At 40.3% G+C, this 23,443-nt stretch overlaps 13 protein-coding genes across 13 annotated transcripts; 7 read left to right on the top strand and 6 right to left on the bottom strand.

Annotated features, from left to right (window-relative positions):
• Nucleotides 1–595: 595 nt before the first annotated feature.
• IGO2 (phosphatase regulator) lies at nt 596–1,012 on the bottom strand (the record flags this gene model as incomplete). The annotated part of the gene is made up of 1 exon (XM_446627.1): nt 596–1,012. The coding sequence occupies one exon, from the start codon at nt 1,010–1,012 to the stop codon at nt 596–598; it is 417 nt and encodes a 138-aa protein (XP_446627.1).
• A 260-nt stretch (nt 1,013–1,272) lies between these two features.
• Nucleotides 1,273–2,619, top strand: ECM14 (putative metallocarboxypeptidase; the record flags this gene model as incomplete). The annotated part of the gene is made up of 1 exon (XM_446626.1): nt 1,273–2,619. The coding sequence occupies one exon, from the start codon at nt 1,273–1,275 to the stop codon at nt 2,617–2,619; it is 1,347 nt and encodes a 448-aa protein (XP_446626.1).
• A 159-nt stretch (nt 2,620–2,778) lies between these two features.
• GVI51_G05885 (uncharacterized protein) lies at nt 2,779–3,003 on the bottom strand (the record flags this gene model as incomplete). The annotated part of the gene is made up of 1 exon (XM_446625.1): nt 2,779–3,003. The coding sequence occupies one exon, from the start codon at nt 3,001–3,003 to the stop codon at nt 2,779–2,781; it is 225 nt and encodes a 74-aa protein (XP_446625.1).
• Nucleotides 3,004–3,434: 431 nt separating this feature from the next.
• On the top strand, nt 3,435–5,048 carry ARO9 (aromatic-amino-acid:2-oxoglutarate transaminase; the record flags this gene model as incomplete). The annotated part of the gene is made up of 1 exon (XM_446624.1): nt 3,435–5,048. One exon carries the CDS (start codon nt 3,435–3,437, stop codon nt 5,046–5,048), a length of 1,614 nt encoding a protein of 537 aa, XP_446624.1.
• Nucleotides 5,049–5,230: 182 nt separating this feature from the next.
• On the bottom strand, nt 5,231–5,563 carry GVI51_G05841 (uncharacterized protein; the record flags this gene model as incomplete). Its single annotated transcript, XM_446623.1, has 1 exon — nt 5,231–5,563. The coding sequence occupies one exon, from the start codon at nt 5,561–5,563 to the stop codon at nt 5,231–5,233; it is 333 nt and encodes a 110-aa protein (XP_446623.1).
• An 824-nt stretch (nt 5,564–6,387) lies between these two features.
• Nucleotides 6,388–7,647, bottom strand: SPS100 (Sps100p; the record flags this gene model as incomplete). The annotated part of the gene is made up of 1 exon (XM_446622.1): nt 6,388–7,647. One exon carries the CDS (start codon nt 7,645–7,647, stop codon nt 6,388–6,390), a length of 1,260 nt encoding a protein of 419 aa, XP_446622.1.
• Nucleotides 7,648–9,901: 2,254 nt separating this feature from the next.
• GVI51_G05797 (uncharacterized protein) lies at nt 9,902–10,624 on the top strand (the record flags this gene model as incomplete). Its single annotated transcript, XM_446621.1, has 1 exon — nt 9,902–10,624. The coding sequence occupies one exon, from the start codon at nt 9,902–9,904 to the stop codon at nt 10,622–10,624; it is 723 nt and encodes a 240-aa protein (XP_446621.1).
• Nucleotides 10,625–11,474: 850 nt separating this feature from the next.
• RPL42B (60S ribosomal protein eL42) lies at nt 11,475–12,441 on the bottom strand (the record flags this gene model as incomplete). Its single annotated transcript, XM_446620.2, has 2 exons — nt 11,475–11,791; nt 12,438–12,441. 2 exons carry the CDS (start codon nt 12,439–12,441, stop codon nt 11,475–11,477), a joined length of 321 nt encoding a protein of 106 aa, XP_446620.2.
• A 1,568-nt stretch (nt 12,442–14,009) lies between these two features.
• CHS7 (Chs7p) lies at nt 14,010–14,948 on the top strand (the record flags this gene model as incomplete). Its single annotated transcript, XM_446619.1, has 1 exon — nt 14,010–14,948. One exon carries the CDS (start codon nt 14,010–14,012, stop codon nt 14,946–14,948), a length of 939 nt encoding a protein of 312 aa, XP_446619.1.
• A 1,139-nt stretch (nt 14,949–16,087) lies between these two features.
• Nucleotides 16,088–16,972, top strand: DSE2 (Dse2p; the record flags this gene model as incomplete). Its single annotated transcript, XM_446618.1, has 1 exon — nt 16,088–16,972. The coding sequence occupies one exon, from the start codon at nt 16,088–16,090 to the stop codon at nt 16,970–16,972; it is 885 nt and encodes a 294-aa protein (XP_446618.1).
• Nucleotides 16,973–17,480: 508 nt separating this feature from the next.
• On the top strand, nt 17,481–17,693 carry RPC10 (DNA-directed RNA polymerase core subunit RPC10; the record flags this gene model as incomplete). Its single annotated transcript, XM_446617.1, has 1 exon — nt 17,481–17,693. One exon carries the CDS (start codon nt 17,481–17,483, stop codon nt 17,691–17,693), a length of 213 nt encoding a protein of 70 aa, XP_446617.1.
• Nucleotides 17,694–18,148: 455 nt separating this feature from the next.
• Nucleotides 18,149–19,072, bottom strand: DCD1 (deoxycytidine monophosphate deaminase; the record flags this gene model as incomplete). Its single annotated transcript, XM_446616.1, has 1 exon — nt 18,149–19,072. One exon carries the CDS (start codon nt 19,070–19,072, stop codon nt 18,149–18,151), a length of 924 nt encoding a protein of 307 aa, XP_446616.1.
• A 762-nt stretch (nt 19,073–19,834) lies between these two features.
• Nucleotides 19,835–22,366, top strand: CRP1 (Crp1p; the record flags this gene model as incomplete). Its single annotated transcript, XM_446615.1, has 1 exon — nt 19,835–22,366. The coding sequence occupies one exon, from the start codon at nt 19,835–19,837 to the stop codon at nt 22,364–22,366; it is 2,532 nt and encodes an 843-aa protein (XP_446615.1).
• Between the last annotated feature and the right edge of the window lie 1,077 nt (nt 22,367–23,443).

Raw genomic sequence — 23,443 nt, 5'->3', positions numbered from 1 at the left:
TAGTACAGGCATAATGGACATAATCACCAATCTTCCATAAGGATATTTGAATTAAAGCAATATATTGCCATTCAAAGAGTATAGTGATATTGTGTTTTTATAAGCATTTCCAAACTCTATATAATATCAAGTACCAGTTTAAAAACGAAATATAGTGGTATATACTGGGAGAGCATTGAAATTTATGGAATAAACCCACTATTTGAAAAAATATACAAAAAATAATGAGTTAGAGCAAGTAGTTAACGGGAACCGATAGACTGCGTATCTCTAAACATATGATAGTAGAAAAAAAAAGAGAATAAGATGAACTCATTATAACACAGACGACAAAAATATGCATTGTCCACTCTCCCCAAGTCATTAAAACTAGACCATTCAAGTGTGTACATGTATTGGCAAATATTATGAAATATAAGTCAAACCCCGCTACAACACTTTGGGGTAAAAGTGAGTGACGGAATGTGTATCAACATTATCCAATACAACCATAAAAAAAACTGGTACTTCTTGTTATTTTATATCTTGAACCAAAAACTCACAAGTTGAAATTTAAACTGCTCAAAGTCATTATAAACCAGTTACAACATTGTATTCATTTGTTAGGAGACCTTGGTGGGGGCCCACTGGATATACTATCTTGCCTGGAAACATGGTCTCCAGCACTGCTGCTCATCCTCCTACGGATAATGGACTCCCTGAGCCCACTGGGGTTCGTTACAGGCAGGTTATTACTAGAGTTATTCTCATCAATAACATCGTCTGACCTTATAACACCGGCCTTCTTCAACGCATAGTCACCACTGTCAAAGTACTTTCTTCCGGCCATCCTGTGCTTAAATATATCCTTCTTAGACGGTAACTTCCCGTACATCTTGTACAACTTCAGCTCTTGCTCACTCAACCGCGACACATCCACCCCATTCTTGTCAACCCCGTGCTTGTCCAACTCCAGCTCGCTGTTGGTTGGCGATATACTGTCCTCCTTAATCTCGTTCCGCAAATTAGACATCCTTCAACACAATTCTATATTCTTTGCTTGGTAATCCAAGAACCTGGAGCCCAGTGCAAGAAGTGCCTCATCCGTCTTATATACTCCCTTTGCAGCTTGAAGCTCATTCCGCCCCGTAAGGAGCAGAGCCCTGCTGCTCGCATCGTGAGAAGAGTCCTTTAAAAGTGGAAGCGATGAGTCCTCATAAAAGTAATAATAAGCACAGGGGATTGGACCAAGCTGGAGTAAGAGCAAGGCCAGAAAGTTCAAGCTACTAGCAGATGTTGTTGCAGTGGGTATTTGTAGTGTTAGCGCTGGCGTGGGGCCCTGCGGCCGCGGTGCCAAGTGAGAGCGATTTCAGCGATTACAAAGTTGTTAGGTTATACCTTGAAGACAGTGGGTATGAGGACACACACAGGCTGTTACGAGGTGTGTTCGGGGACTTACAAGACGTAGATGTGTGGACGCATGCTCAGAAGTTTGTTGATGTTAGAGTAAGCAAAGGTACTGAGATTTCAGTGGACCACGATGTGATAATAGCTGATCTTGACAGCGCAATAAAGGACACATACGGTTCTAACAATGGTTCTAACGATGATGACGGTGATGTTGATGGTGCGTTTAATGGTAGAGACCAGAAAGTGTTTGATGCTGGTGAACTGGTGGGTACCGAGGAGTTCTTCTTTGACCAGTACCAACCTTTGGACAAGATATACAGCTGGATGGAGAGACTCCAGGAGTCCTTCCCCGATATCATTAATATAGAAGTAGTTGGTAGAACCTATGAGGGCCGTGAACTAAGAGCGCTGCATCTATGTGCCAACAACAACCAGACCAACCCTGAGAAGAAGACCATCGTGATCACCGGTGGTGTACATGCGCGGGAATGGGTCAGTGTGAGCAGTGCCTGCTGGGTTGTAGCACAGCTGGTTGGCAGATATGCTCTAGGTGATCAGAAGGAGATCAAGTACTTGGAAAACCTGGATTTCCTGGTCATACCAGTATTCAACCCTGACGGCTACGAGTATACGTTCACCACGAATAGACTGTGGAGAAAGAATAGACAACAGACCTATATCCCTGTTTGCAAAGGGATAGACATCGACCACTCTTTTGGGTACCAGTGGGAATCTACACATGCGTACCCATGCAGCGAGGAGTACAGCGGTGAGGAGCCATTTGAAGCCATCGAGGCCAAATCCTGGAACGACTTCCTAAGCACTGTGAAGGGTGAATACAAAGTCTATGGGTACCTAGACCTACACTCATACTCGCAGGAGATACTGTATCCGTATGCGTTTTCATGTGATGCTCTACCAAGGGACCTGGAGAACTTGCTTGAGCTAGCGTACGGTATTAACAAAGCCATACGGTACCAGTCTGGGAGAAACTACGACGTGGTTGCAGCCTGCAAGGACCGTGGCGCGGACTTGACTCCAGAGCTCGGCGCCGGGAGCGCACTGGACTTCATGTACCATCAGCGGGCACACTGGGCGTTCCAATTCAAGCTCAGAGACACCGGAAACCACGGATTCTTGCTGCCTCCGCGCTACATCAGACCTGTCGGCAAAGAGATATACGCAGGCCTAAACTACTTCTGCGATTTCTTACTCGACCCAGAGATATAGTTTTGGCAATTGAAGGGAAGTTTTATTATTACTAAAAATAAAATTATGTAGAAAAGAAGTATAACATCTCTAAAGTTACTTTTTATAACAATAATACTATACACAGTTTTTTGATATGCTGGAAGGTGAGGGACGGGGAGCATGGGAAGGCTAGTACTGTCACCTCAATGCGTATCTGTACGGGTTCTCGTCTTCTTCATCGCTGGAGGACTCAAACGCCGAGGTGGTTATAGAAGTGATGGAGGTGGTGTCTGTGACCCACGCGAGGTCTTTGCTCTTGTCCACGACCAGCGTGGCATTGGCCTGCTTGCCCTCGTGGCTCTTCTTGCGGCGTATCATCTCCATACACACCTGCGTGAACGATTTCCTGTGCTTATCAGACATTTTATGGTTTTACAAGCTCGTGCTGGGCTGTGTGGGTTGGGGATGGGGATGGGGGGAGTGGTGAGGCCATCTCTATTGTACATACACTAGCTTTTATATATGTTATTAATGCAATACACACGTGGAGTATAGATCGATTCTTATATGGCACATGGGCCTCAGGGGGGACATTGGAGTTGGATCGAACTCACATAGTTTTGCATAAACTAAAGAGTGCCTCATTCACTTGAATCATCCCCCCCACGTGGAGTTGGTTAGTCATCTCCATTTCCTCGAAGGAAGTATAAATAGTGGGTGGGAGGGCTGTGCTGGTGCAGGTCCGGTTTCTTATCGTTCAGTCGATGACCTGCTGGGGACCCGGAACACACATCACTGCTGTTGTGATGTTTGGGGGAAGCTGGAAATTGTGTCATCTAATATAGAAACAATGAATGGCTTCATGCATAGCCTGCGATGACACATATATAGTTTTCATATACATTTTCTTACATAGCAGCTTTGTACCAATTAGGATACTACAAGCGATGACGACGATGATTGATTTAGAGGAAAAGTTTGGACAGTTTTTGTCCTGGAGGATGCAGAACAGGAAGTTGGTGGCTTTCTGGGATGATGAAGTGTTGGGTGACGATGTCATTGAGTTGACCGCCGGTATGCCCAACGAGCAGTTTTTCCCCATCAAGGCCATGGACATGACCATTGTCAACAAGCCATTTGAGTCAGCCGATGACACCTCTAAGCACCTGCACTGTAAGATGTCCACTTACGAGCCCAAGAGTTTGCCCATCGCTAGAAGTTTCCAGTACAACGAGGTGCCAGGTTTGCCCCAGATCAGAAACTTTGCCAAGTACTTGGTCAACAAGATCAACAAGCCAGCTTACTCTGCTGATCAGTGGGATGTGCTGTTGTCCTCGGGCTCGTGTGACTCCATGTTCAAGTTCTTTGAGTGTTTCTGTGATGAGAAATCCACAGTGCTTATGGAAGAGTTCACATTCACACCGGTGATCTCTCACGTCAAGGCCACTGGTGCTGAATGTATCCCATTGAAGATGAACTTGACCAAGGATCCAAGCACTCAAGGTATCGATGTCGACTACCTGACTCAATTGCTAGACAACTGGTCCTCAGGCCCTTACAAACACTTGAACAAGCCAAGAATTCTTTACACCATATGCACTGGGCAAAACCCAACTGGTGTCACCATCCCAATGGAGAACCGTAGGAAGATTTACGAGTTGGCTCATAAGCATAACTTCTTGATCTTGGAGGATGACCCATACGGATATTTGTCATTTCCATCTTATAAACCGGAGGACCCATTGAAGAACGATTATCTAGAAGACGGCTTCACAGTGGAAAAGTACACTAACGAATTCCTAGTGGACTCGTTCTTGACCATCGATACGGACGCTCGTGTTATTCGTATGGAGACCTTCTCAAAAGTATTTGCACCTGGCCTAAGACTGGGGTTCATCGTGGCTAACAAGTATATCATCAGCAACTTGCTTGAATACGCCGAGATCACCACTAGGGCACCAAGTGGTGTCTCTCAGGCCGTGCTGTACAACACTTTGGAGACCATGGCGCTATACCAAGATGGCGATGACAAGGAAGACCCAGAGAAAAAGCAAGAGGCGCTGTTCCAAGGTTGGATGCATTGGATCATGAAGGTGGCTGCTGAGTACACCCACAGAAGAAACATAACATTGAAGGCACTATATGAGACCGATGCCTACAAGAACGGCCTGTTCACAGTGATCGAGCCATCTGCTGGTATGTTTGTCGGAGTCAAGATCAAATGGGACAAAGCGCCCGGTGAGATCGGTAACATCCCCGAGCAAATGAAGAAACTCGACAGATTCCTTGTGCAAAATGGTATCAAGACAGTGCTGGGATACAGAATGGGTGTGTCTTCCGAGTTGTCCCACGACAACTCCGACTTCTTAAGAGTCACAATTGCTTACGCCAAGGATGACCAGCAGCTAGTAGAGGCCTCTCATAGAATCGGCTCCGGTATCGAGCAATTCTTCAAAGAGCTAAAATAAACAGTGATGTAACTGAGTTGTATGTATTAATATAATTTGTCTTGCATTTTACATATGGACATTCAATGTCATGACAGTACAAATGTGTGATGTATGATATGTGCATCAAAAAAAAAGGCTAAACTAAAAGCGAATGAGAAATCGTATCTTATCTTATTTCAAACCTATAAAAAGAAATAGTTTCAAATGTGTTCCTGGAATGCATGCACCAAGTTGTCCTCTTCCAAATGCCCTTTGACACCATAGTCCCGTTCCAAATCAGCCAGCTTCTTCTTCAACTTGGGCAAAACTTCCTCAGGCACATCCAGCGTGAACCCCTTGATCAAGGAGTACTCATGTGTAATCTTCACACCGAGCTCATCAGCAAACCCAAGCGCTTTCTCCCACACATTCTGGGGGAGAGCCCTGCTGGACTCGTCAAATGAAAGTATATAAGACCCAGCATGACACATCACTGGCGCCACAAGACACACCAGCAACGTCACACCAATAATCAGATACTGTATGAGCTTCATCCTTAGCCCTAGTCTGAGTATGATACCTCTTCAATAGCCCAAGTGCTCATCGCCGATAAGCACTGCCCTTATATATGCCTGGCTCCTCCAGCTGAGCCGATGGCCGGGGGGAAGCCAAGAGTCAATTTTTCAATAATGACTTTCCACAGAAATTGCAGCACAAAGGAATTCATGAACCCTTATTGCTGCTCACCATTGTTGAGCTTCTTATCCCACTGTCGTGCGACGGATACTTCGGGCTTCTCTTAGCGGTGACTCTCAATGGACCCCCCAGATTCCGGCTGGAATCTTTATGTGCAGCTTCTTAAGTGTGAGCCCTACCCTCTAGTTGCTGCCTTGCTGCCTCGCTGATGGGGGGCCCCTCGTTTAGGGTTCTCGGTGCTGGCTGACGTAAAAGTCACATGATTACATACGCATTTGTATAAAGGTGATTACTACAGTACTTAATAAAATTTAAAAATGGCGTGTAGTTTATAGTAGTTATATTGTTTGGAGAGGTTGTCATGTTCTTGATGTTTTTGTTATTATTTTTTTTACGTATTTTATGAAAACTTAAACACACATTATAACGAACATATTTAATAGCATTTATTGTAGACCTCTACTATAAAAGTGTGAGGCTATACTCTTTAGTTAAAGTCGTTACATCCATTAAAAGAAGTTAATACCCGCACCGCACATCTCAAGTAATAGAAAATGTTCTTACACAAGAAGAAAAAAAAGAAAAGCAGAACTCAGATGACAGTAGACCAGCTATGCCATAGATGTGCGGAATAGGGATTTTAAAAAGTCAAAAAAAAAAAGAGACTGGGAAGTCGATCATACTAGATGATGTCTGGATTACCGAACCACTGAGACCATGCTGCAGGGCTAGTGGCATTGTTCAGAGCGGCGACGTATAGGAATAGTTGAGCTTGAGCGGGGCTCAAGTACCCGCCGGGAATAATACCCGTAGGCACGTTCCACTTACTAACGAATGCCAGCTGTTGTTGGTCCTTCACAAACATCACAGGATAACGTAACGATTGCAATCCAGTAGTTGTGAATGGCGTACCAGTGATGTTGACAACTAGTCCCTGTAGATTTGGAGCCACATTTCTGATGAAATCATCAGTGACATTAGTTTGGTTGACAATACGTATCGTTGGAATGGTACGTGTCTTGTTGTAAGCTCCAGGATCTGTGAAGTTTGTATAGTTCAACCTTAAACCTGAACCTCTGTCGAAGAACTTAGGTAGACCACCACGGTAGAAATAATGCGCAGTGCCATTGGTGTCTAATACACCGATAGGAACTTTGTATGGTGGTAACCCACCAGAATAAACAGCACTATCATTATGGGTCAAAATGGGGCCCCTGTTAGTCGATAAGCTCTGATTTGCAATTGGAAGACCTAGAGTAGAATTACTAGAAATAACAATAGTTTTATTCGTATTAAACAGAATTGATGAGAAGTACCCCAATCCTGTCAACGAGTTATTATTACCGACAATCAAGACACCCTTATACTCACCGTTACCCAGTGTCTTATTAACAGCAGCAGCAACAGAATACAACTGTGTGATGTTTAATTCGGTATTGGTAATGTTGAATAGCCTTTCTACTGTTACATCAGAATGTTGTATATTTGCCAAATAGCCACCAGTGTAAAAGATTCCAATTTTGCGTCCAGTTGTGATAGTATCTCCAGGATAGTGGCCATTACTTGGGTAACAATATGAACTTCCAGGTGAAGTTATCAAACCACCACCAGATCCGCCACCAGAGCCACCACCAGAGCCGCCACCAGAGCCACCACCGGAGCCACCACCAGAGCCACCACCGGAGCCGCCACCGGAGCCACCACCGGAGCCACCACCAGAGCCACCACCGGAGCCGCCACCTGAGCCACCACCAGAGCCACCTCCACCTCCTTGCCCTCCACCACCTTCTTGGCCGCCTCCACCACCGGTACCATTAGTACCGTTATTATGTGGAATGGTGGTATTAGTGAAAAGAGGAGGAGCAATTTGTCTTCTAAATGGGAAGCCTGAAACGAAAGAAATAACCGAAATAATGGCAACTATAAATTGTTCAAATTTCATTTATTAAATATTAGATTTACCAACTGATCCTTTATGCTAAAAAAATTAAGTGATCAACTATATCAACTTGTTGTTAATTGCATATTATGGCTTCTAACATCAATACAACATGATTTGAATAATTCTTCAACAATCTGCCTACTTATATATCACAGACTTAAGGGATATTCAAAGATTGGCTAATTAATATTTTCTCAATGCCTAATAATCATGGGAAATTGGCTCGTCTAATTTTAATAAAATACTATATTGGGTATTCTAGACTTTGAAAAACTCTCCATTCAACCCTCATCAAAATGATACCTTAATTGATCAGTCTTTAATGGTTCCTGCGCAAGTTTATCAAACAACATGCTCAATTAAACTATAACCAATTGCAAAACCCTCCTTGACAAAGGTAAAGCCTCTAGAAAGGGATATGCAGCACCATAATTTTAACATCCTTATTTCCAAGGATTTCTATGTGAAACGTTAATAACATTTGTCGAAACATCTCCGGAGAAAATATTATAAGTTTAATCTCAATCCCTCAATACAAAATTCCTAACACCTCACCATAGCTTTAAAAGCGGATCATATTTAGATTTCTAATACTTTCAATATATGCATCTCTCAAATATAACCTTGGATTCCAAAAATGATCACCAAGAAAGAAAAGGTAACAAACCTTTACCCAACAAATAATTGCCGTAATCCTTAAATTCCATAATGGCAGTTATGGAAAAATAAATGAGACGATTTATGTGGTACCGCTAAATCAACTAAAACACTATTGTAGATGCAATTATCCTGCTAATAATAGTAAATGGTTAAATGGTTCGAAAGACACATACATCTCAATCATTTGGCGTCATCCTTACCAAAGTTCTAGATTTCTGTTTATTATTGTCTGAAAAAATTGTAAGCATTTTACAACATATATGCTGTCACCAATAATCTAGCATCATACTAAAATAAACTGTACGTAAAATTTACAGTAAACACCATTATTATTATTATTTGTGCACTTCGTACATTGCTTCTTCTTTTTTGCTTAGCAGATATCCTTAATTTACCAATTGCTTTTGAGTTAAAACATCGAATAAGTTGCGTGGTATAGAAACAGAATTTCGCACATCAGTTTTAGAGTACCTTTAAACTGTCTAAAAATTTAGTCATTCTACAGGATCTGAGTGAATCACAACGGTTCAAAAGAAACTCCGGGCATCAGCATACAGTTGGCTATAGTAACAGTAGTTCAAACATCCCTAATAAGCCAAACTGCAGATGTAGTCGCAAAATATTGAGGGGCAATTAATGAAACCCACACTGGCGTTTCTTTTTCTTGGATCACAATGGATTCAATTAAGGTAAAGGAAAATCACAATATACCCAAGTAAAGATAAAAACTTCTCACTTATACAACAGCCAAGATTAACTATGCAGCTCAGCACATCTCATCACAGTTAATTGGATGACAAGAATAACATATTTCGAAAATAACTATGACAAAAATAGCATTGCTTTCTTTTTTGGATATCGTAGTTCCCTTAAAATGATTTCATTGTATGTTAATTATCATGCCTGTCTGTGATTAACATAGCATCCTGTTGCCTGAACAATGGTACACCCCTCTCTCACCAAATCCTATCATACTCAAATGTACACTTAATAACGTGCCTGGGAATAGCACATCTATGGAAAGAAAGAACCCAGAAAGGGATACAATTTACCATTAGTGGGGGACCCTTTAATCTTTAGGGATTTCACTTCACAAATACATACACAGCCCCCCCTCATATTTATCAAAAGTATTAATACTAGTTTTTGCCTCATTAGATTAAATCCATAACTATCCTCTCGCATTTGCTGTGGGAAAGGGAAGCTCATCGCATAGCTGTTTGCTTGGCTCCCATTGTTAATAACACTGCTGAATTTAGGGCTTTTATTCTGTCATATTTTTTTTAGGGTTAGTAAGACAATGCGTTGCTCCGTTTGCTCCATGCATTTCCTGCAATGCCCCTAAGTTGGTTTTATCATTTTCTCAGGACTTGGAAAGGTGATAATTAACCAAACCCTATTTTTCCATTGAAGTAAAAAAGAGAACCCTAATTATACTCTCCCTTCCAATGCCCACAGGCTGACTACGTGTAACGGGAATAATCCCTATTCTTTGATATCTAATCATATAAACCCAAAGCGTAATCTAATTATAAGCTAGTTCTCGAAGCCTAATGAACGGTTAGAGGGTAAACTCATAAATCAATTACAAACAATGAATGGTAATCTATCGCTGGCAATCAATGTTCTGTGCTTGAGTACCTCGTATTGGGGTTACAAATGGTCAACACAGATCCAGTTACCACCAACTCTGGAGAAAGCGGGCCACAAACAATTTTTCACCAACATTTCATTAATGGCAACAATGGTCAGCAACGTTGCTAGCATACTGAACTGGTGTATTCAGAGGATGGTTGGTCCTTCAAAAGCTAGAGAGGATAAACCCTTCTTTGCTAACTTATCTGAATTGGTTAGTAGACATATCATCCTGCCTCAGGCTCTCGTGCTTGAAACAGTTGTCCCACTTATCTATTGGCCTTTGAGACTGTTTGCTATCAAACTCATCATGCAAGGTGTTGCCGATGGGGAATTGAGCGGACCACTGATCCCAATCAGTGTTGATATCGCAATTCATGCGTTGCCGTTTATCTTCCTATTCAGCGACCATTATCTGTCTGGATATGGTGCCAGATTCAGATTATCTAACACTACTGCATGGTTTATAATTGTGGCTACCGCCATGAGCTATTATAAATTTTTGCAACTCATTATCGACCCCACAACAGGCCAGACTTACCCTTACCCATTCTTAGATGTGCCTGAACCTTATAAGTCTGTCATTTTCGTTATTACAGCCACAATCGCTTGGATATTCTATGCCCTCTATCAAAGATTCCCTCCAAGATCACTACTTAAGGAAACGATTAAAATGGATTGAACTTTGATTATATAATTCCATATATCTTTTGTAGTTATGAAATTTACGTCTGATTATTTGTCTATTCGAAATAGTGGCTGCTATTCCTTGCGATCCTGTGTTGATAAATTGCTTGTGATCCAAACAGCATCGCACACTATTATTGTTATAAGAAGACCTAATTTTATACCTGATTTCATATGGGTCATGTGATGAAAGATCAATGATGCATAAAGTTACTGAAAAATTTCAGTAAAAAAAAAAGTATTTAAGCAGAGCAGTGATTGAGATGTTATTTTTCATTTGTCTTTATTTTGCTATTCTCTTAGTTTAATTTCCTTTAAATTTTAAATCCTCAACATCATTTTTATTATCGCCTGTGACAGTACTATCAGGAGATTGTGATTCTTTATGAATTGCTTTTTCCATGTGGAAATAATCTTTCAATGTTTTTTCCCCATATCGGTACTGTTCGAAGCGTAGATAGACTTAAAGAACGTTGCTGGGCGCCTGGTGTTGATATCTTACATGAGATACTGGGAATCAGCTGTATCTACATCTTTATTATTTTTTAAATAAGTAAACTAACTTAGGTATGCCACCTTTATAATGAACTCCTTGTAGACAGCTAGTAATTTGGTAGGTTTGTATATCTGTGGGGCACATCCATGGCACATCCATGGCACCTCCAAATGGGCCAAATGCTTTGGTGAGCATTTCTTTAACCACTTATATGATCTTAATTGTGTTTATTAAAAATGGAAGTGTAAAAGTAGATACCTACAAATGTGATTTATATGTTAACAATAGAGTGAAAAATAAATGAAAATACTTAATATAGTTAAAAGATGATTCCCGTTTATCTTTGCGCTCAGAATTGCAAAGCTTGACCCTTTTGCTTCTTTTCACCACCCAATTCGAAGTGCTTACATCTCTTCAAGGTCAATTGAGCCTTGGTCTTACAGTTAACACATTCCAATCTCAAGACAACCTTCTTGGTAGTCTTAGCTTTCTTGTGGAAAACAGGCTTAGTTTGACCACCGAAACCAGATTGCTTACGGTCATAACGTCTCTTACCTTGAGCGAACAAGGAAGCCTTACCAGCCTTGTATTGGGTAACCTTGTGTTGAGTGTGCTTACGGCAGGCCTTACCCTTGCAGTAGGTCTTTCTAGTCTTTGGAACGTTAACTAATTTAAAAAGCCAACTCAAATAGAAACAAACCTCCTCTCTCAATGAAATTCGTCTAAACTAAATGTACAATGCCACTCTCCAACCTTATTAATGATAACAATATGGAGCTCACCATAAATTTTTCACTTATTTGAACAAACCTCGAAGACAATTATCATACATATACCGAATTCATGAGTTAAGAGAAAAGTATATTCATTTGAATAGATTGATTGTTAGTAAAAAAACTCTCCCTACAATTTATAATCAGGATACTGTTGGTGAGTGCTATCTGCTAAAACTGACCATTTCACAATAAATCTCTTAGGAAAAATAATTCCATATATCTGGAGTCTGCCTTGTATTGAATTGTTCCACACGCCTGGTATTTCGCGGTATTTTATAAATGTAGCTAGAAGCAGGTATCATGATATTTGGCCTGTTTCTCAAAAGTGCTTCCCTTTTCTTAAATTGCACATCTCTTAGCCAGTGCACAATCGTTTCTATTTCAAGGACATATTATAAAACTGTTTATATTCCATCATGCTATTACCGTTTGTTTCTTTCTATCCTAAGATTTCAAGTGATCATTTATTGCCTTCAGTCCACTTCAATCGCCTACCATCAGTATCGCCAAATAATATATTAAACTCTATCACATACCCATTGTGTTTGGATTCTTGCAGCTTGCTTTTCACAGTCAAAAGGTAAAATCACAGCCTATAATTTAAACGCCTACTATTATATGGCAAGATGTCTTTTGTTCAATCCATTTGCAAAAACATCAGAAGATTGAAACTTTTCCCTCACACGGAATCCTCTGCTGTACCCGTTAGTTACGAGAGTTGCTGTCCACCTATCTAGTCAGTGCCACCGTTGTGGACCTCCCACCTACCACCTGCGATTAGAAGGGGAATGGCAAACTAGGTCTCAATTGGTTAGGCAGGGGATAGTGACCAGTGGGCAAATGAGGTGAGCTTGGCTTGGCCCCAGCAGCAGAGCTGAATTGGCGAGCCCAACGCCAGTACTTCCAGAAGGATAAAATGAGAGCCTAGCATGGTACACTCGATTGGCAAAGAGAATCTGGTAAGCCAGAAGGAAGATGCCGATGCTAGGTTGTTGGCCATGGCACTGGGGCCCCTGGGTACAGCAGACCATCCCTAGCAGGTTTACCTTCAATGCTACAACCACCCCCATTCCTCCCGCAAGACTTGGAGACCATCGGGAGTACGCTGGCCACGCAGTTTTCGCTACTCGTCTCAGTAATTGAACTTGCTTGTCAAGCCCCTACCCACTCCGATGTTTTTCCTCTCCAACTCCCCATCGGGGTCCATGACATATGAAAATCTCGACAAATAGTGTATGGGTGTAGCATCTCCATGTGCAGTCACAAACATTGCTGATGATTGCCAACGAACAAGGTAAATTTGGATTTTTCTGTGTGCGGGTAAGCTTCTGTTGTCATCTATTTATTCTAGTGTAATGGTCATGGATAGTGGAACTAAGAAGATGTGTGTGGTAGGGGCGAGACCAGGTAAAACAATTAGCAAGTTTAATAGTGGGTCTACAATCAATCATGCAACTATGCCACCTCATAAGTCGTTAGACAGACAATATGAGAGGTTACTTTAGAGTAGTTATTTAATGATATCTATACTGATAAGCTCCTACATTTTTGGAGCTTCATGAAAACTTGCAACTTTAGATACTGCTAAACGCTGAAGACTCTGCTTTTAGATTTTATAAGACATTTAATCAAGATGGGTGTTATAAGACATAGTAATACAAATAAATCACGTTCGTTCTTGTTAGACACGATTTGTAATTATAGATTTTTGTGTGAGGTCTAAAATTTTGAGATTTAACCTAATCGGGTAATTCAACTACAGTTTGTGTGGTCTTCACGATGTTCTCTTAGCGGAGCACCGTGCACAATATGGATTTGTGCTCATTACCTCACTATACGGCGGACTGAAAATAATAAAAATCTTAGAAACTAAAATATAGTAACTCAGATTATTTTAGATTTACCGCTATTACTACAGTAAACAATAGTATCCAGATTACAAAAACAAGCTCTCAAAGCTGCACGATATATTAGGAAAAACAAAAAGCTGCTCAAAATAAACTACTCCTTTTTGAAATCAGAAGGCTTTAGCACAATATACCCGTCACCTAATTGGATAATCCTATATCAATATACTAGAATAAGTCAAGTCACAAAGAGTATACCAGATGGGAATAAGCAATTTTGCGTCAATTTGTTCGCGCACTCCTCTGCCACTCTGTTCAGTAATAAAGTCTACCACTCACCTTGTTCTATCGAACTCTACAAAGATACATGATTTTGATCCACAGCATTTGAATATAGGTATACTTCCGAAATGTTACGCAAGATCAATTGATATAGCAAATACAACCATATTTGGTATTGGCAATGCCTTTATTAATATTGCGGCCCTAGGAGTTATACTGATCATTCTTTATAACATCAGGCAAAAATATACAGCAATTGGTAGATCAGAATACTTATATTTCTTTCAACTAACACTATTACTGATAATATTCACTTTGATTGTCAACTGTGGTGTCTCACCACCAGGTTCTAATTCTTTCCCTTATTTTGTTGCCGTACAGATAGGCCTCGCTGGTGCATGTTGTTGGACGTTGTTAATCAATGGGTTTCTGGGTTTCAATCTATGGGAAGACGGAACCACGAAATCTATGCTGTTAGTTAGAGGTTTTTCCCTCTGTGGGTTCATGGCTAACTTTCTCGCCTCTATCCTTACATTCAGGACATGGATCGAAAACCACGAGATACCAAACACCAACACTACTGCTCTGTTCGTAGTTGTTTATTTGTGGAATCTCATAAACCTCTTTATCTTTGTTATATGCCAATTATTTGTATCGTTCTTCATTGTCAGAAATCTATGGGTAACAGGCGCAGTGCTACTGGGAGTATTTTTCTTTGTCGCTGGCCAAATTTTAACATACGGATTTTCCTCACAGATATGCGAAGGTGTTAAGCATTATTTGGATGGATTATTTTTTGGGAGCATATGCAACATTTTTACATTGATGATGGTCTACAAGACTTGGGATATTACTACAGATGACGATCTTGAATTTAGCGTTAGTATCGACAAGAATGGAGATGTATTATACAATTGACCATATAGGGATAGAAAAAAAAGAGGACAACTCAACAGAATATTAAAAAAATAATCCCTCATTATTGACTTTAACTAGAAAGATCTACATTGCAGATCTGTGAAGTATTATTAGCTAGTTGAAATGGTATAATTCAAATTACTATTTTCCATAGGCTTGAGATCCAGATCAGCAATATTACATTATTTCTCGAGTAATTATTCTAACCCCTATGAAATCAGGGGCATTTTACTAGATGTTAGCATTGCAATCGAAATTTAGATAGAAACTATCATAGTTTAATCATTACAATACCAGCATTTCTGTTTCATGAACAGTACAGCGCTGTCTTTATCTCTAATGTTACCCGGAAATTATTGTAAATTGCTGGCTATTATTATCGTAACAACGTACACATTCTACAAAGTGCTGGTATGTTACGTAGAACATGATATTACATGGGCGTGTAACCAGCAATTGTTGTTGCTATGCAGATACTGCCTCACCATGCTGCTGAATTTCTCGACAAAATCATTGATATCACTCCAAAACTCACGCAATATATGAAGAACTATCTTGTTGAACAACTGTTTTAATGTTTACATCTTCCATAAACTATTTGTTTACAAAACAATTAAAATGTAAACATAAATATTTTATACCTGCACATGCTAAATAGCTTTGCAATTTTGGAAAAATTTGAGATAATTTTGCAATGAAGGGAGACTTGATGCCTTTGTTTTTTTCAATGGTATTCAATCTTCGAAAATATATATAAAGAAGGTAGAATCTGAGTTCGGTAAAAGATTGCTTACAGAAAATACTAATTTCATCTTCAGAGTATTTTAAAGATTCACAAAAATTCAACAAAATAAGTGAAAACAAATATCATTACTATTACCTTTTCTCAAAAGAAGCCAATTAAAACTATTTTGCGTTAGTCTCATCCAAAGCTTTTTTATTTTTTTTAAATTTAATCCCAACTATTTTACATTCTTTTCAGAACGCTTGTTATAGCAAATTATCCAACTTATTTAGAGTTCCGACCTATTCATTCCTTTGAAAAACTCTAAAATAATACTGTCATTCCTTTTAATTACCTATTTTTTTGACACTAAACGCCGACTTATTTTATTACTCAACCATCAAAGATTTTTATAATGCAATTCCGTGCCGCTACACTTTTGGTTTTTATTTTCCAATTTTTAAACATTTTCATTGAAGCTAATCAACAAATTCAGAAAAGAGATGATGATAACGTAAGGTATATCACATCTGATGGTGTCGTTTACAAATATGCTATAAAAACTAGTACATTGGCTCCAGCATCTGTTGTTGTTTACACTAGATATTACACTACCACAATTGTTAGAGAAATTACTTTGGCGAACAATGAAGTCACAACCACTACTGAAGAGATTACTAGTGCAAGTGTTTCGTCAGCGAGCGTCACTCCATCTGCTTCCTCTAGTAGTGTTTCCGAAACTACCACATCAAAATCAGAAAGCGCCGCTTCTGTTTCAAGCTCTATTTCTTCAAACAACGATGAGGAATCTGAAATTCCAGACCAGTCTTTCCTAGACAACGATAGCTCAAGTGTATCTTCCTACATTTCATCAATGTCACCAGAGACTTCTTCCAGTACTTCTTCAAGCTCTACTATGCACAATAGTACTGTCTCAAGCTTTATGCCATCCTCTGTCGACAATTCTGGATCAGATTTTTCATCTAGCAGTTCATCTAGCAGTTCATCTAGCAGTTCATCTAGCAGTTCTTCAAGAAGTTCTTCAAGTATGAGCTCTTCAATCTCTATGCCTATCTCATCTTCATCTTCTTCATCAATTAGTAGTTGCTCATCTTCCAGTTCGTTTGATTTTGATAACAAGTCCTATTCAATTTCAAAGTCCGATGGTACTTGCTATGTTTACTATGAAGATGATGAATATTATAGCACCGTTTATCTGACCAAACCTGGTCAAAGTGTCGACGCCGCAACCACTATAAAAAGTACAAAAACGGTATACAAAACTGTTTCTGCTAATTAAATGATTTCAAACAGTTTTCTAAATTAGACTAAAGTCTAAAATAATAAAGAACAGCAGTATTACACAAAGGTTTATTGTATATTATATTTTAGTGGTTGCTTTTTTCTTTTTTAGTTCTTTCGAAGACACTATTCTCAATTTCCTATTCTTACGCCATACAACTTTGTATTATTTTTTTTATACATTTTTAAATTATTTTCTCAAATAAAAGCTCTCTCTTTGTTAATTTCTCAAATATAATTCCAATAAATCTTGGGGCCAGCATTCTATTCACTGTCCCATCTGTCTTCATAAGATAGTACTGAAAAATTGGATTGGCGGGTCTGTTATACTGGCAATCGAGAAGCTCATGAAGTACGAGATATTATGCGATTTCTTTTTTGCAGATTTTGAAAAAAAAAATAAAAAAATGCGATGAGCAACTACAATAGTCTAGTCTGATGTATTAGGTTTGGAGTATTGCTGCGAGGTAACTTCAACTGATCACAGCACTAAAACATCAGATAATATGTCTCGTGAAGGTTTTCAAATCCCAAGCAACTTAGATGTTGCCGCTGCCGGTACTTCTCACTCCAAGACCGCCACCGTCAAGTATATCTGTGCAGAATGTTCAAGCAAATTATCCTTGTCCAGAACAGATCCTGTTCGTTGTAAGGATTGTGGTCATAGAATTCTATTAAAGGCCAGAACCAGAAGAATGGTGCAGTTTGAGGCTAGATGATTTGGGAGGAAACAACTCCAGATTACGCAAGCAACAAAAAACTATGCTCAGGAGCATAATTTACAGGTAATATACTTCATTTTATGTCGATATTACTTTCAGTTCTAGTGTTTGTTAATCTAATTCAGAAATTGTTCCTTTATAAACCCTCAATAAGGAAAAAGAATGTACATTAAGAGGGTATCGGATAGTGTTCATTGCTGTATCGACACAAAATAAGCAAGCAGTATTCTGAGCATTATCACCATTAGCGTTAACTTTTTATTCTAATGTAGCATATATTGTCGATATAATTTATCTTTATTTTTATGTATGATTTAAACTATATCACATAGACGTTTCAAACATTACCGAAAGTTTAAAATCTATAAGAGAACTATCGGCATACTTTTTACAAGATAAATACTCAATGTATTCATATGCCACTTATTGAGATCATTATATCCATTTCAAATTTAGACAAACACCAACAAAGGCTCCTCTCTGAAGCTAAATTGTCTTACCTTAATACCTGCTTCGCGTAACACCTTGAAACTTGCATCATCCATTCTATACGTTTGACTATACACTACCTCAGTGATACCGGTTTGAACAATCTTAACAGAACATGTCAAACATGGGCACGTATCACAATATAATGTGGCATTTTGTCCCACTCTGTCCCTCCCGGCTTCCAGTAGTGCGTTTTCCTCGGCGTGAAGACATAGACATGTATGCAGGTTCTTTGAATCACCATCGTTACATCTAGGACAACCACCATGGAAACAATTCGTCAAATGACGAGGAGTACCGTTGTATCCTGTAGCTATAACTCTACACTCACGCACAATAACACAACCGACACGCCTCTTCATACAATTTGAACGAGAGGCAGCCAAGGTTGCCAGTTTCATGAAGTATGTATCCCAATCGGGTCTCAAAGGCGGATTTACCAATGTTAGAGAGTCCTGACTCTGTAGCACCCGCAATTGGTTTTCAATGTTCTCTTTCAATCGGTTATCCAGAGTAGACAAATCGCAGTCCACAAGCTTGAACTTCAAGTGAGCCCTCTCAACCAATCTTATCTTATCGTCTTTGAAATGATCCAGATCGGCTACATTGATAAATTCTTCTGGTGTCAATCCAGATAATTGTAACCTAAGTGCTAGAGGCGCCTCAATGGAGATGTGGATCAAGAACGGCCTTTTCTCTAGCTTCAAATACAGCTCCAAGTCGTCACAATGCAGCACAAGGTTTCGCGTATAATTCTTGGTCACGTATTCCAACAGCAATTCATGATCATCTACAGCACTAAGCCTTTCAAACCCAAACCCATCTACTAATATATCTACCACCCGCTCGACACCATTGTACTGAGCACCACTTACCACAACCAACATCTTCAGCAAACCTAGACAATTATTTACGCTACAAATATACGCCAGTAATCACAAGAAATTTTATTGCTAACTTGTATAAATATCAACTACCAGCTGGGAATTCGACACCAACAGCTCATCGCGTTTTGCAGACCGATGCGCTATACTTGTATAAGTATACGAGAAGTGCAGGTGACTTGCACTTTCCAACACCCATCCAGGCAATAAGCCAGACGTCAAATTGGAAAAGGATATACACTTCATTAACAGTAGTGGGAGTAAAACTCTATTAGAATAGCACCGACAAGCTTCAAGAACATTTGGCAATCCCCATCATGCACTGCCTCCGTTCGTGGTTCGTAGTTGGAACAAGACCAGCCATGTCATCTGATGGAAGAGGAGCGGGGGGGAGCACAACGGACGTTACTGCAACAAGATGAGCAGTGAGCAACACTATCAAATCCAGCTCTTTCTGGGAAAAGGAGTTATCTTTCTAATGACATATTCTCCTGTTAATTGACTTTAACCCTTAAAATTGCCTGCTGGCAGTCTTAAGTACTTTGTAGCATTTCTGGGCTCAGAGGTGAGTCCATGTCCAAATCCTTATCTATGCTGCTTGTAAGGGGGAAAGCAGGGAGGCGAATATGATATATAAGACGCCACTTTCTTGACCTGTATAGTTATAGTATATGTATATACATTAGATATTTGATTTCCACATACTTAGAGAGGAACTGAAAGATTGACGCATTTGGAAAAGTATTACTATTACTTTTTATACTGATGCAAGAGATAGTAAGTTTTACGTTTAGATGGCCTGCAGGCCCACAGGAAGTGCTGGTAACTGGTTCTTTTGATAAGTGGCAGAGCAAGATACCATTGGTGAAGGAGGCTGATGGTAGTTATGCCGTTACCATTCCTCTGAAGTTTGAAGATGAAGGCGAACGGTTGTATTTCAAGTTCATTGTGGATGACGAGTGGGTTGTATCTAAGGACTACAGAAAAGAATTTGACTCTAACGGGTTTGAGAACAATTTTGTTTCTATAAATGAGGCCAAGAAGTCTCTAAAGGACCAGACGAAAGGTATGGGTTCCAGGATCCCAGAGTCTGGTGGATTGATGGCCTTGAGTGCAATGTCTGCTGGTTCTGGCTCTGCTATGAAGAACGATATGGAGATTGGAGAGCAAAAATTCACCACACAACCCGTGGACACCCCGGAAGCTGATACTAATGTATTCAAGAACTCAGGCTATTCATTTGGTGGCCCAGGTCCTGCTATCCCTGGCAATATGGCTGCATTTGAAATGAAGAAGGCTGATGACTCAATGGACATGAGTCATGGTACAGAAACTGCCATGTCTGAAAGCATGGGTGAACCATCTATGAACATGTCTGACAACATGGACACCACGAAAGACATGTCTGATGACATGGGAATGTCCGCAAGGGATGTTCATGTCAATGTTCCTGGCCAGTTCAATACAATGCCAATTGAGACGGACCCTGCTTCCACTAACGCCTTTGCCAACGAACAGACAGCTATCATGGCAGGCCCAGGCCCTGCAATTCCATCAAAGGATAAAATGGGAGCCTTCACTAAGTTTAGAAATTCTAAAGGTGAATTTGTTGAGAAGGAAGAGCTCGATAAAGAGAATGCCTCTGCTGAGAAATCGATGGGAATGGAAACCCAGACTACTAAAGACATGATGAATGAGAAGCAAGAAAGTATGGATATGCAAAGCAAGAAAATGGAGCATGAGGAGAAAAAAATGAAGGAAGCTGAAGAAAAGCAAGTCAAAATGGCGGAAGAGCAGAAGATGAAAGCGGATGAAGAGAAACGCATGAAAGAAGCTGAAGATGAAAAGAGAAATATGGCCATGGAAGAACAAAAGATGAAATCTAATGCAGAGCAGAAGAGACAGGAGGAGATGGCAATAGATATGGAGAAGCAAAAGCGCCAAGAGGAAGATGCAGCTACTGAAACTGAAATGAAGATGAAACAAAGCCAGAAGGCCGAAGCGGCTGCGGCTGCGGCTGCGGCTGCTACGACTGGCATGGCTAGTGGGGCTATGATGTCAAACTCTACAACGGCTAAAAAATCAGCCACTCCAATGGAAAAGAACGTCTCTGGAATGTCAATGGATGACAAAACTCCAAAGATGGGCATGCCTAGAGAAACTCCCTCCATGTCTATGGACCCTAAGTCCTCAGGCATGACAATGGAGAAGGAAACTCCCTCCATGTCCATGGACCCTAAGTCCTCGGGCATGACAATGGAGAAGGAAACTCCAGCCATGTCCATGGACCCTAAGTCCTCGGGCATGACAATGGAGAAGGAAACTCCAGCCATGTCCATGGACCCTAAGTCCTCGGGCATGACAATGGAGAAGGAAACTCCAGCCATGTCCATGGACCCTAAGTCCTCGGGCATGACAATGGAGAAGGAAACTCCTGCCATGTCTATGGACCCTAAGTCTTCAGGCATGACAATGGAGAAGGAAACTCCCTCTATGTCTATGGACCCTAAGTCTTCAGGCATGACAATGGGAACAAGTGCAGCAGCCATGACTATGGATCATAAGCAACCACATGGGATGTCAGAATCTAGCACGACGCATAAACACACAAAGAAAGATGACACCATGATGGGTAAAATGAAAGAGACCGATGAGAAAATGATGGAGAAGAAGGAGGCTACGAAGGAAAATGTTGAAAACAAGATTATGGAGACTGATCAGAAGCTACAGAACAGATTTGACAGAGTGAAGGCAGAGGTCCAAGGCAATGCCATGCACATCAAAGATGAAGTTAGGGAGATGCTGCACCCAACTACCAGCAAGCCAGAGAGTAAGCACAATACTAAGGAACATACTCCAATGGCTGTCGAGTATTCTGGTACTGGCCATCAAATGGATAAAACCAATATGGACATGAATGACCCAGATGTGTACAAGCACCATCCAAGCCATACATCACACAACGCGGCTCACAAGGTACCATCTGCGGATATGAACGATCCTAGAGTGTACTCCATTCCAAACAGTGCTCAACATTCGGATGAAAACCTACCGCAAGGGTTCAAGAACGATCCACCTGTTACTCCAACAAAGAAGAAAATGGCAGCCAGTTCATCTATGAATGACACACCTAAGATGAAGTCTCCAATGACAACATCCAAGACTGGTGCCAAGACAACTCCTAAGACTACTTCTAAGACTACTTCTAAGCCTACAACGACCAGCATGAACTCGACGCCAATGAAGAAAGAAAAGAAGGGATTCTTTTCCAAGTTGAAGAAAGTCTTCAAAGTGTAAAAAGTTACTTCTAGTTGTTGGAATAAGCACCCAAAAAAAATATAACTAGTATGATCATATGAACAGGAAAAAAAGGCCTAAAAAAACCATATATTCTAAAAAAACTTTTACTTCTTAATTGTTAATTTTTTCTCTCTCTCTCTCTTAGTCTCTCTTTTTCTATTAATATTTTAATTCTAATACCTTTTCAGTCAAGAAACTCTTTAATCCATATATTTGTAATTTATGTAATACTACTAATTATAATTGTATCAATAAGTTCCAAAACATTAAATATGATATTAGTGTGAAACTCAGAGGCTTGAGATGGTCAAATGTAGTTGCACCGCGGTGTTAGCGATAATCAGAGCAACACATCAGTTAGTCGAGATATGGTTGACAGTATTGGCGGCAAGTCCCCTGCTATAACTACTACAATGAAACTGCTAGGATCCAAGCGTCTCTCACATCTATTACCTCATCATCACATGACCGCGCAATAAACGGAACGCGAAAACACGAAAAAGGCAAGAAAATGTCCAAAAAAGCGACATTCTTGGAAAACATAAAGAGGGATAGTCTGCATTGCTGCAGAGTGTTCTCACGGTAGAGATGAATAAATAAACAAGAGAATGTAGCATCTACATACGCATCCTTCTGGGGGAAGAGATCCCATCAAGCAGCCAAAATATGGGCAAAAAATGTCACAGTTGCAGCAATAAAAAGGCGAGTCCAGAAAAACAGACGCAGAAAAAACAAAGACTTAATCAAAACAAGTAGCGTGGGGGGAGGCAAAGGAAAAGTGATCTGCAACATTGGACAATTAGGACAATGGCTAAATGACCTCCAGGCCTCCACTTGTCACAGAGAAATTCAAGGAGAGGACCAAGAAAAAAAGAAAGAAAAGACTTATCTAATCCGTTCAATATATCTGATACTCACAAGTGCTTTGTACGCACGATCCACAGCAAAGCATGAGAAAACCACGTACGGCGTTGCAATACGCCAAAATGGGAACTGCCCTCCATCCCCCCCACTTCATCGAAGAATCCACCACAGAGAGAAAAGACAGAAACAGAAACAAAACTGGCGAGCAAG

The sequence above is a fragment of the Nakaseomyces glabratus genome, chromosome G, assembly GCF_010111755.1.
Source record: "Nakaseomyces glabratus chromosome G, complete sequence".
Taxonomy (NCBI): domain Eukaryota; kingdom Fungi; phylum Ascomycota; class Saccharomycetes; order Saccharomycetales; family Saccharomycetaceae; genus Nakaseomyces; species Nakaseomyces glabratus.
The sequence above is the reverse complement of the archived record's forward strand: the minus strand, read 5'-3'. Positions and strand labels throughout refer to the sequence as shown.